This window comes from Pipistrellus hanaki (assembly GCF_964339955.1).
Source record: "Pipistrellus hanaki genome assembly, chromosome: 9".
NCBI classification, from domain to species: Eukaryota; Metazoa; Chordata; class Mammalia; order Chiroptera; family Vespertilionidae; genus Pipistrellus; species Pipistrellus hanaki.
The window spans coordinates 39984579-39997186 of NC_140511.1; the positions used below are offsets into that span (position 1 = coordinate 39984579).

At 41.8% G+C, this 12608-nt stretch overlaps 1 protein-coding gene across 4 annotated transcripts in view; it reads left to right on the forward strand.

Moving 5' to 3' along the window:
* PAK1 (p21 (RAC1) activated kinase 1) overlaps positions 1-12608 on the forward strand; it is a 113737-nt gene that overhangs the window by 56906 nt on the left and 44223 nt on the right. For 2 of the 4 annotated variants that reach the window (XM_084895014.1, XM_084895013.1), the window contains exon 2: positions 11250-11460. In XM_084895014.1, coding sequence (XP_084751140.1) covers positions 11271-11460 — 190 coding nt within the window. In that variant the 5' untranslated portion in view covers positions 11250-11270. The remainder of the gene's footprint in view (positions 1-11249; positions 11461-12608) is intronic. The other 2 variants (XM_084895015.1, XM_084895016.1) reach the window with 1 other exon arrangement.

Here is a 12608-nt window from a genome sequence, read left to right on the forward strand (position 1 = left end):
GCTGAAAACTGAGGTCAAGTGGTATAGTGATTTGTTTAAGGTCAAGCAAATAGTAGATGGCAAGTATAAAAATGTTTTATTTTTAGTGATGCCTTGTGATAGGAAAAAAAAAAAAAAAAAAAAAGAAAGAAAGAAAAAAGAAAGGAAGGGGGAGGAATTTAAAAGCAGACTGACCTCAATTCAAATTCTGGTTCTACCACTACTAGCTATCTGATTTTTAATCTTTCCGAGCTTCAAATATAAAATAGGAGATATTTATACTTACCTTGAGGAGCTATAATAACGTTTCAAAATAATTCTATAAAAAAAGAAAAAAATATATAGTAAGGACTTGATAGCTATACTTATTCTTACCTTGCAAAAATAAACTCTGAAGTCACCTTCTTAAGAAAGTCTCCCCTCACTGTGGGGCCACTAAGGGCCCCGCTTTTGGGTTCATGCAGCTCTCATGTGCTTCCTCTCATCACGCACTTACCATGCTGTCCTATCATTGTGGGTTGTGTATCTGCTTCTCCCATTAGTATGTGAATATTTTGAGAGCAGCCACAGTGTCTAGTAAATCTTGGTATCTACTTGGTGTGTGCTCTGCTAAACCCTATTTAGTTGCTAGGAGTACATTGGTAAACACAGCAGACTTCGTTGCTCCTTTGGGAAGCGTACTGTTTATTGAGGAAGATGTATAATAAGTAAGCAAATAGAATAAAAATTCATGATAGATGCTGTGAAAAGCAAGAGTTCTATTTGGTTTCTATCTCCCTCTCCCTTCTTCTCTGAGGTCAATAAAAATATATTTAAAAAAAAAGAGTTCCATTTATTCATGTTAGGTTTAAGATACTTATCAGAAATACAGGTAGAGTTGTCTAACAGGTTGTTTTTAGTCTGAAAGACAGCTTTTGGGCTAGAGACAGACACTTGGCTAGAGATATCAACATATAGGTGTTATGTAAAGCCATGGGAATGGATGAGATCATTTGTTGGAGAGTGTAGTGTATGAAGAATGGAGGTTCCTAGTCTTGGACAAATAGAGGATAGTTAGTGAAGGAAGATAGGAGAAGACAGAAAGGTAGGAGGAAAGAAGGTGAATGTGCATTCCCAGAAGCCAAGAAAATAGAGCATCTGAAAGAAAAGGGAGATCAATTATGTTGAATGTTGCTGAGAGATTGAGTAAGGTGAGGATAGAATAGTTGATTTGGTTTTTTATTTATTTTTTAAAATGTGCTGTTATTGTGTGTGTGTTTTTTTAGAGTGAGAGGAAGGGGAAGAGAGAGAGACAGAGAGACAGAGACAGAGAGAGAGAGAGAGAGAGAGAGAGAGAGAGAGAGAGAGACAGAGAGAGAGAGAGAGAGAAACATCCATGCAAAAGAAAAACATCAATTGGCTGCCTCCTGCACACCCCCACTGGGGATCAAGCTCAAAACATGGACATTCAATTCCCTAACTGGGAACTGAACTGGTGCGACCTTTTGGTGCATGGGAGGACACTCAACCAACTGAGCCACACTGGCAACTTGATTTGGCGACATGGACATAATTGGTAATCTTGACAAGACTACTTTTGGTGAAATAATAGGCTGTTAGTTGGCGAACAGAAGGGGAGGAAGTGGGATAGTGTAAGTACTTGTAGACACTTCTTTTGAGAAGTTTTGTTATAAAGAGGAACAAAAGACTTAATGGTGTTTGGAGGAGGATGTTGGTGTCAAGGGAAAGGGTTGTGTGTGTGTGTGTGTGTCTGTCTGTTTGAATAGGAGACACTATAGGATATTTACCCAGTGTTCTTATATCAGGCCAAAAAATTAGAGATAAAGCTTGATTTTTTTTCTTACACTGAATGTTCACTCTCTAAATAAATAAATTGGCTCTGCCTTCAAAATATATCAACCTTTGCAATACTTCTTTCTACTTACTACCATTCATTCAAGCCACCATCCGTTCTCTCTTGGATTATTGTAATTACTTCTTAGTGACCTCACTACTTTTCCTCCCCTGAGATCACTGCTCAAAACTCTTCACTGTTTTCTCACACTTGCTGCAAAAATCCAAACTTAATTGTGATCTGTAAGGTCCTGCGTAATCTAACCTTTGGCTGTCATCTCTAATCTCACTCTCCGACCACATTTCTCCTTGTTCACCCAATTCTTTTTGCCATTCTCCATGCCCAAATTGTATTTACTGCTCCCTCAGCTTAAAATGGTATGATTACTATGATTGCTGTCTTATTCATTCAGATCTTAAGCGTCTCTTCCTTAAGCCTGTCCTGATCACCTTATTTTATGTACCTCCTCCATCCCTCTCTCCCCTTCCTCATTTCACATATACTACTCCTGAGGAATTTGGTCAGAGTAGAGGGTATACAGAAAAGACTGGGGATGAGAGTTTGGGTGATTAAGAGTGGCTGAAGTAAATGGGCACTGGAAGCTTGATTGGCTTAGTCTGGATATCTTTTAGAAGCAAGAGGGCAGTCTATTTTCATGCTGTGGTTCTTAATACTCCCAAGAGAAAATGCTCCTTTGAGGCAGCATGTGGCATTGTGGGAAACCACGGGATATGTTCAGGCAGAGATTACCTGGAAGATCATCTATTTAGGAGGCAGCAGAATAGATCCCAGTGTTTCTTGGAAGATTAAACCAGATTGCCTGTGGATTCCTTCTCAGATTGTATGGGCTTTTTTAGTGACGATTTTCTCAGTTCGGGCCATTCATTAAGAGGTGTAGAGGTTCGAAGCTTACTATTGGGAGTAGCTCAGCTGATGCTGCAGGTCAGGAATTTCCCAAGAAGGTAGGGAGAGGATTATAAGACCTTTGGTACTGGTTTCTGCAAGTAACTCTAGGGACTATTTTCAGGGGTGGTAGGAAGGAGGAAGATGTGCCGGTGTGCTTGGTACAGGGAGGAGAGGATGAAGGAACCAGGCCAACCTAAGTGAACTTAATTAAGTCTGACACCAAATTTCTCTGCCTATTCCACTTTACTTTGCTGCCTCTCAGACCTCGCCAATTGCAAGAAGTCTCCCCGGTACAGTTCTTTGTTCATTCTGTCTCAAATAATAATCAGTGTAGAAAATATTTGTAAGGGAATCAGAGTTATCAGAGGCTAGTCATGACTTTCTCACTATTTCATTGAGTGATCTTAGATAAATTGCATACATTTGGTTTCAGGTTACCAACTATAAGATAAAAGATTTGGAACTGACTGATTTTTCAAGATTCTTCCAGTTCCTAGTGTTTCTTTTTCTCTTCCCACTAAACCAGGTTGCTTTTTAGTGAACCTATTACCAGGTGTGGGCTGGGCCAGATTCTGGAACACTGAGGTTACTCAGATTCAGTTTTATCCCGTGACTTGCTCATAGTCTGGTGAAGTTAATATGATGACATATGGAAACCGCTGCTTAGAAGTATGTATAAAATGCTATTAAATTGCGGGGAGGAAGATGTAGAGGGGGGTGTTCTGTGAAGGTTTTCATAGAGGAAGTGAGTCAAGCTGGGTCTTGAGGATTGAGTGGGACTTGGTTTGGCAGACAAGGTGGGACATTTTCATCAGGGAGAACGGTGTGGGCAAAGGCAGGGGCATGAAAGCCTATTGAGCTGGGACAACCCGTTTAGGAAATAGTGGAGAGGAACTGGAGAGATGGGTGGGGGGTGTGAACAAATATTTATTGGGTATTTATTTTGTGCCAGGTAGCATGCTAGATGCTTTTACATATGCCTTTTAATTCTCATAACTGTGTAATAACTTTTTAATTCTCATAACTTATTTGAATTTTGCTAGGAGGAAACTGAGGGTTAGAAATGAAAGGAGCTTTCCTAACCGCCCAGAAGCAGCCTCCAGCTTCCCTCCCTGCTACCTCAGCGGTTGCTTTCTTCTTGCTAAAGTGGCTGGAGGCTGCATAACCGGAGTGTCTTTGACATGTCAGAAGGACATCCCTCAGCAAATTCAAGACTGCGGCGTTCTAGGCCTCTGCCAAAGAAAACCTTCTGGCACAATTTAATTAAAGATCAGATTCTCATAACTAGGTGTCAGGGGCATGCAGTACTCCCCTGTCTTGGGGGGAGTATAGGCCATGCCAGTCTCAGCTGCTCTGAGTTGTTGGAACTGAGAAATGAGATTAATATATGTTTGGAATAGATTTTATTTCTTCTTTTTTCCTTTCTCTCCTTCCTTTAAAATGATGGTCGGAGGGGTTATTAGAGATCATCTAGTCCATCCCTTTGCCTGTGAACAGTGAGGTGTGATGGGTGGAAGGAAAGGAGGTCTTGGTGATAGACTTCATGTCAGGTTCCTGCCTCTGCTGCCCGCTAGCTCTGTGGTCCTGGGTGACTGGAAACATCTTTGAGAATTTGTTTCTTCTGACTTGCTCACTATTTTATCGCCAGCACCTAGCACAGCCTGGCAAACAGTAGGTAATACATAAATACTTGCATGAATGACTGAGAAAATCGATAGCAGTTGAATAGATTTCTAAGTTTCCTGTAAACCCTCACATGTGCTCTAATGTTAATGGTTATTCAAATATCAGCCCCAGATGATGGCAGAAATCCTACTGGTAAAGATAGATTGCCCTGAAGGTTCTCTGGGGAAACTTTTTTAGAATTTTAGGCAAGTCTCTTGGGCGTCGTGAAGGACTCTCCCAGACTCCCCAGGTCTCAGGTGTGAGCTCCAGGCATCACGGAGAATTCACTGCAGACACTGCAGACGGGTCTCTCCCTCAGGCAACACCTCTTTTTTCATTGTCATCTCTACAGCCTTTAAAAAAGTCGCAGTGTCATCTTTTGTGTTTAACATGAGACATTCATTGCACAGATCCGGATTTGCTAAGAAGGGACCGTTTTCTGACTAAAAAATGCTGTAAAAGACCCTCTTCGATTCCTGCACCCTACTTTTTTCACCTTCACGTTGCATTCTTCCACACTGTACTCTCACGCTTATGTTATCCCTGTGGTCTGGGATGCATTTGCCATCATTGCTCTCCATCAAAATCATTTATTTATTGTCTGTTTTCTTTGGTTCAGGTACTAGACCAGTGAGTGCTATTCCAGACCAATTGCATCAGAGCTTAAGCCACAACTTCTTTTTTTTTTTTTTTTTTTTAAATAAGTTTTTATTTTTCATATTATTACAAATGTTCCTCCCCCCCCCCCCCACCATTGCTCTCCTCCACCAGGTTCCCACCCCACCCTCTGCCCTTTCCCCTCTCCCCATTGTCCTCATCCATAGGTGCACAGTTTATGTTCAGTCTCTTCCCACGCCCCCCTCTCCCCTTTTCCCCAAGAATCGTCAGTTCACTCCCCTTCCATACCTCTGATTCTATTATATTCAACAGTTAATATTGTTCAACAGATTTTTTTAATTTCCTTGGTTTTTAGATTCACTTGTTGATAATTACGTATTTGTTGTTCATAATTTTTATCTTTGTTTACTTTCTCTTCTGAAAGAACCCCTTTCAGCAATTCATATAATTCTGGTTTGGTGGTGATGAACTCCTTTAGCTTTTTTTTATTAGTGAAGCTCTTTATCTGGCCTTCGATTCTGAGTGATAGCTTTGCTGGGTAGAGTATTTTTGGCTGTAGGTTCTTGCTATTCATCACCTTGAATATTTCTTGCCATTCCCTTCTGGCCTGCATGGTTTCTGTTGAGAAGTCAGCTGACAATCGTATAGGTGCTCCTTTATAAGTTACTACCTTCTTTGCTCTTGCTTCTTTTAATATTCTCTCTTTATCTTTTGCTCTTGGAATTTTAATAATGATGTGTCTCGGTGTGGTCCTCTTTGGATTCCTTTTGTTTGGAGTTCTGTGCGCTTCCTGGACTTGTAAGTCAAATTCTTTCACCAGGTGGGGGAAGTTTTCTGTCACTATTTCTTTCAGTATGTTTTCGATATCTTGCTCTCTCTCATCTTCTGGAACCCCCATAATTCTGATGTTGGTTCGCTTGAAGTTGTCCCAGAGGTTTCTTACATTATCTTCAATTTTCTGGATTCTCTTGCCTTCTAGCTTCTGTGGAGGAGTGTCTTCTGGCTCTTTATGTTCCAAATCTTTGACTTGATTCTTGCGATCTTCCCTTCTGTTTTTAGGACTCTGTAGAATATTTTTTATTTCAGACAATGTATTCTTTATTTCTTGTTGATCCCATATCATTTCTTGTTGACTCCTTATTAATTCTAGTTGATCTCTTTTCATATCCTCATAGGCCTTATCCATCTTTTCTAGGAAATTCTTGAAAAACCTTATAAGCGTAGATTTGAACTCTATATCCAGACGCTTTTTGTCCTCCATTTCTTTCGTTTGTGATCTATTTTGTTGTCGCATTTCGCAGTTACAGATGGGACGGGGTTTCAGGGTGGAGCCTGCAGCTTTGGCTTCCGTCAGCCCCGCCCTATGCGGGTCCTTCAGTGCTCGCTGCCGGCGCCTTTGAGAGAAAGGTGCCCTCGATTTTCGCCTGCTGCCAAACAGTCTATGCTCTCCCACAATGAGCCCGGTATTGGGGTTCAGTTCAGTTGGAAGTGGAGTTGGAGGTGGCGTTCACAGCAGTCTAGAGCCCCAGTCTCCTTCCCGTCAGGGCAATCCCGCGGCACAGCCGGCCGTCCCTTCTCTGGGGGCAGTGTGCGCGCCTCCGGGACCTCCTTTCTCCGCTACCCCGGGGTTCCGACTTACAGCCCGGCTCCCTATGGCTGAGCCTGGGTCCCCAGGGTCTGGCCCAGAACTGGGGTTCAGAGCAGTCGGGGGCCCAGCACAGTCTGAGTTTTATCTCCTTTCCGCTAGGGAACGCCCGCCAGGCACTCGGCCTCCCTCCTCTCCGGCTCCGTCCTCTTCTCGCGCGCCGCGTGTCTCTGTACCTTGGGCTTTTACAGCTCCTCCATGCTTCCTTCTGGTTTTCTCCTTGCTTCTTGTTGTAGGATTTCCAGTCAGTCGACTTTCCTGTAGTTCTGGGTAATGTCCATTTTATATTTTAGTTGTATTTTATTAAAATTGTTGTGTGCGGCTGCGGCTAGGTGCCTACCCGAGCAGCCATCTTGGATTCTCCTCCACAACTTCTTAATAGGAAAGTCTTCAGACATAGAGCAAAGTTCAAAGGATTTTATAGTGAATAGCTGTATAACCACCACCTAGATTCTTCTACCATAAACATTTTCATTTACTTGTTTTATCACATCCATTATATATTATATATTGACATGTATAGTATATCACATCTCTATGTTCATCCATTAATCAATTTTATTTTTACAAATGCATTTCAAAGTAAATTGCAGTTATTAGTATACTTCCCCCTAAGTACCTCAGCTGGTGCTTTAAGAAGCTCATAGGAATTCTAATAGTCGAGAGTCAAAGACCATTAGTCTGACTTATTTATTCTTTAAGTCCTTACTCTTAACACCATCTCTTCTTATGAAGCCTCATTGATTACCTTAATTCAATATAGGTATTCCTTTCTGGGTCTTCTGACATTTTATTGCTTGCACTGTTCTATGGCACTCTTTTAAATGGCCTGGCATTGTGGTTTTATAGGTCCTGTCTGTCCTGCTTTCTAGACTGTGAGAATCTCTAGAGTTGGAATCATATCTTGTTCATTTATTTGTCTCCAAATCCCTGGATTCTAGCATAGCACCTTACATGTAAGGACTTAGTAAAAATTTATTGATTTGAATTGTACTTCAATGAGGAACCTGCATCTAGAAGCAAAAGGTGTATATAACTTCCATGTGGCTGATTTGAGGACCAGGGATTTGTATATCTTCTCTGGTGCTTATTAGCTCGTGGAAGAAATTGGGTGAATATCAATCAAGTCCAGCCCACACATGTTTGTATATTTCTATATTTGCTGTTGGCTGGATGTGACCAACCTAAACATAAATCAGAAGTAGAATTCAGGTCAGAAAAGGAACAAAGGGGGCTAGAATTTCCTCAAATACAGTTGGAAAATCCTTTGGCAGAGAGTCTGAAGATATGGATTCTAATCCCCATCTTTATTTATTTAAAAAATACTTTTATTGATTTCAGAGAGAAAGGGAGAGGGAGAGAGAGATAGAAATATCAATGATGAGAGAAAAATCATTGATCAGCTGCCTCCTGCATGCCTTAGCACTGGGGACTGAACCCGCAACCTGGGCATGTGCCCTGATCGGAAATTGAACCATGACCTTGTGGTTCATAGGTTGACACTCAACCATTGAGCCATGCCAGCCGGGTGAAAGATGATTTCAAGTATCTACAGTTCTGTCTGGGGAAGAGGCAATAACCTTTTCTGAATAGCTCTAAGAGACAGGATTTAGGACTGATAGATGGAAGTAGTTTTTGTTTATTTGTTTGCTTGTTCTTTAATTTGTTCATTTGTTCAACAAGTCTTTATTGATTACCTATTCTTATCAGGCCTGGGGTTGGGGGTTGAGAAGTAAATAAGACTGTATTTTGTTTTGGGGGTGTTCATAGTCGGGCAGGAGAGAAGAGTGAAAGGGAAGGCAAATGTGTAAACAAGTAATTGCAATGCAGTGTGAGATAGACAGAACTTAATATAAGTGAGAACTCTCTCAGTGAGGTGACCAAAGATAGAATAGGCTAACTCTTGAGACTGTAGATTTTTTTTTTAATCACTGGTCTTCAATCATAGGCGGGATAACGTAGGCTGGAATATGGTGCAGTGAATTCAAACATTGTTTTCCAACAGCAGATTTTATGTTTTAAGTAACCTGGGCTCTTTTTTGAAAGTGGAGCTTTACCACCAAGAATTCCCCAGGCACAGTGAAAGAACTGAGAAATGAAGAAAAGCTGTATGTATCAGAAAGGCTGATGAAGCCTTTTTTGGCACAGTCCTGGGCTGTGGTCATAAAAGGGAGTTACAGTCAATGAAGTTGTTGGCTGAAGAGGCAAGGAAGGGCCTGCTTAGCGTATCAGATGGCTGCAGGGAGTATAATTTTGGAACTGGCAGTTCGCAGTGGGAAAGTGTACTTGAGAACTTAGCCGGTAGAAGTTCTCTTTGGCTGTGCTGGGGGACTTGAGTTGGGGCTGGTAGGAAAAAGCAAAAGCAAAGCTGCAAAGTGAAGCTGGAAGAAATGGATAAAAAGCACACCAGAGAGGAAATCTAGGCGAACAAGATTGTCTTTGCTCACTTGATTTATTTTGTTCAAAAAGAGAAGTAAGGAGCAGTTGGTTTGCCAGAGGAAGGCCAGGATGAATTATACAAAAAGATGAAGTTTGAACTTGACCTTGAAAGATGAGAGGAGAGATCATTGACCAGAAGCGTTGGGGAGTCGGGAGTGGGGTAAGAAACTGCTTGGCAAATGCAGGAGCACAGAGATTTCTGAGGTACAGTTTGAATGCAAGTTGGGTCCAGGTGTGGTGGCTTAGTTTATAAGATAAGTTGATTGGGAAGAACCTTAAAATTTCATCTGTATTAAGTTCCTAAATGGCAAGGTTTATATCCCTATGTAAACTTAAAATATATATATAATTGATTTTTTTACAGAGAGGAAAGGAGAGGAAGAGAGTGTTAGAAACATCAATGAGAGAGAAACACTGATCAGCTGCCTCCTGCACACCCCCTACTGGGGATGTGTCCACAACCAAGGAACATGCCCTTGACCAGAATCGAACCTGGGACCCTTTAGTCCACAGGCTGATGTTCTTATCTACTGAGCCAAGCCAGTTAGGGCCCTGTGTAAACTTTTGATTGATTAAAACATTTATTGAATCTACTATAAGCCAGATACTGTACTAGGCACTTTTGGATTGTAAAGGTGACAAAATAGAGCACAACCTTTGGGGAACACTCTTGCTTCTGGTGAAAACAATTATAATCTAGTAAAATTAAATGCAATAACCTAGAAATACACCATTGCCCTGGGTCTGGAGGCGACACCTAACTGCTTAGAGGTGAGAACAGTTCCAAAGGCACCTGGAGAAAGGATTTTGGGGTAGGAGGGGGGAGGGAAGTTGAGGGAGGGATGAATGCAGGGGATCATTTAGTTTTGCTTGTATCAGAAAATGTTAAAAAGACTCCTATAGATTTTGTTTATAGCACTTAAGCAATTGCTATGTAAGGCAGTGCTATTCAAATCTGGCTGGTATTAAGATCACTAGTTTTTTAAATTGCAGAATTTGGCCTTAGCCTAGCCATACAAAATCAAAATTTATGGGAGTTAAGCCATGCATCTCTATTTTCTAAAAAGATCTGGGTAATTATTATGCTGATTTAAAAAAAAAATTAGAAACTTTAGTCTTAAAAACACTGTTGTGTTTGACTCTAAAGAGCTTACATTCTAACTAGTCATGGTTAACGATGTAATATCCTCTGTAGCATGGAAGAATACTGAGAAACTTTATTAACTCTGGAAACATATCCATCCATTGACACTTATTTACGGTGATAACATACATCTTCATTAAAACTATTGCTACCATATAAGAGGGGATTTTACCTCTTTCCCCTTTTTTATTCTTTTTATTTTTCAGAAGCATTGGAGATTGCCAATAAATTCAGCATCATATAGGATAGGATGGTTTCTTCATTGACCATCATATATTTAGAATAAGGTCAAATTTTAGAGGAAGGAGGTAGTGCAGAGGTGATATAGGCCAGGTGTCTGCAAACTTCCCCTGTAAAGAACTAGATTGTAAGTATTTTAGGTTTGTGGGCATACAGTCTCCGTTGCAACCACTCAGTCCTGCCCTTGGAATGTGAAAGAAGCCATAGACCTTTGTAAATGAATGGGTGTTGCTATGTTTCAATAAAACTATTTACAAAGCCTGCAGCTTTACAGACCCTTGATAGAGTGATACAGTCCATTCCAGAGAGGGAATGCGATTTTCTTCAGGTTACAAACTAGAGGTAGGCAGGAAATTCACTGTGTGGAATGCTGTTAGCAGTTTTATTTAATCTTCATGTGAATGAATAAATGGCACACATGATTTAAGAATTTTTCTAAAGCTAATAAATAGAACTGGGATTCATACTTTGCTCAGCTGAGCTAAATTTCTGTCTTTTAAACAACATCATCATGGTTTTCTGTGTTTTCCAATGCCTTAAATAGGGGAATGCAGAGAAAAGCAAGAACCTTGTGGATTTTCAGCCATGCTTGGCACAGAGTAGGCATTATATCTTTGAGTACTGTTGACTGAATACGATAGTGGTAGTCGTGGTATGCAGAGAAGGGCTTGAACAGGGCCCTGGAGGAAGGATTGTATAATTTGGATTCTTTTAAATTTTTCAACACACATTTCTTTTTGTTCAAAAATAATAAAAATGCTATGTTCTTCTGATTCCAGTAGCTGCTGGTGGTGGTGACAATGTCAAATAACGGCCTGGACATTCAAGATAAACCCCCAGCCCCTCCAATGAGAAACACCAGCACTATGATTGGAGCTGGTAGCAAAGATGCTGGAACCCTAAACCACGGCTCCAAACCTCTGCCTCCAAATCCAGAGGAGAAGAAAAAGAAGGACCGATTTTACAGATCCATCCTACCTGGAGACAAAAGTACAGTAATTTACTTCTTTCTCATAATTTGTATACTTATTTATTTATTTTTTTGGTAATCTGGATATGAGAGGGCAGGGCAGGGCGGGGTGAGGATGAACTCCGGACTCCACTGTGGGGCAGGGTGAAGTTATCCTTCATTTTGTGTAACTGGACCCTAGCCCTCACCCAACCAATCAGGGTTAGCCAAAGCAGTGACATCACCACCGGTGTAAAACCCATGGACTGGTCGAAGTTCGCACTCTCGCCTGCCATGCTGTCGGCGTGAGTGGGACAGAGCCCATGTTAACATGGAAGAAGCTCTCTTGTTAATTGCATCGGCCTTGGCTCCCTGCTGATCTTTGGGGAATACGGAATCTCGGTACAAAAGATAAAAGATTTGTTCTTTCCTTGACTTCATTTTCCTTTTAATACCTCTTTCCACGCTATTAAATATTTCTCTTGTCTTTCTTGCCTAAAGTGGCTGGAGTCAAATGGAAAATAGACTTATTAAACTCTTACATAAAAAGAGGCCCGGTGCATGAAATTTGTGCACTCGGAGGTGGGGAGTCCCTTAGCCTGGATTGCCAGCCCGGTACATGATCAGGACTGGGGATGGACATGGGAGGTTGGCCAGCCAGGGATGAATTATAGGAGGGCTCCATGGTATGCCTGTCCCATCTCGATCAGTCTCGATTTGTGGCTAGACCCCAGCAGCAAGCTAACCTACTGGTCACAGCATCTGCCTCCTGGTGATCAGTGCACATCATAGCAACTGGTTGACTGATCAACTGTCTGCCCCTGGTGGTCAGTGCATATCATAGCGAGTGGTTGAGCGGCCTTAGGATATCATTATCATATTATGCTTTGATTGGTTGAATGGCTCTGATCAGTAGGCTAGCTTGCTGCTGGGGTCTGGCTGATGGAGACTTAGTGAGATAGGCTGGATACCCCCTAGAGCCCTCCTGCGGTCCCTCCCTGGCTGGCAAACCTCCTGTGTCCCTCCCCACCTCGATCTTGCACTGGTGGGGTTCCTTGGTCTGGCCTGTGCCCTCTCACAATCCAGGACCTTGGGGGATGTCAGAGAGTCAGTTTTGGCCCAATCCCGCAGGCCAGGCCGAGGAACCCCACTGCTGCATTAAACCCCATTGTGCACTGGGCCTCTTTTA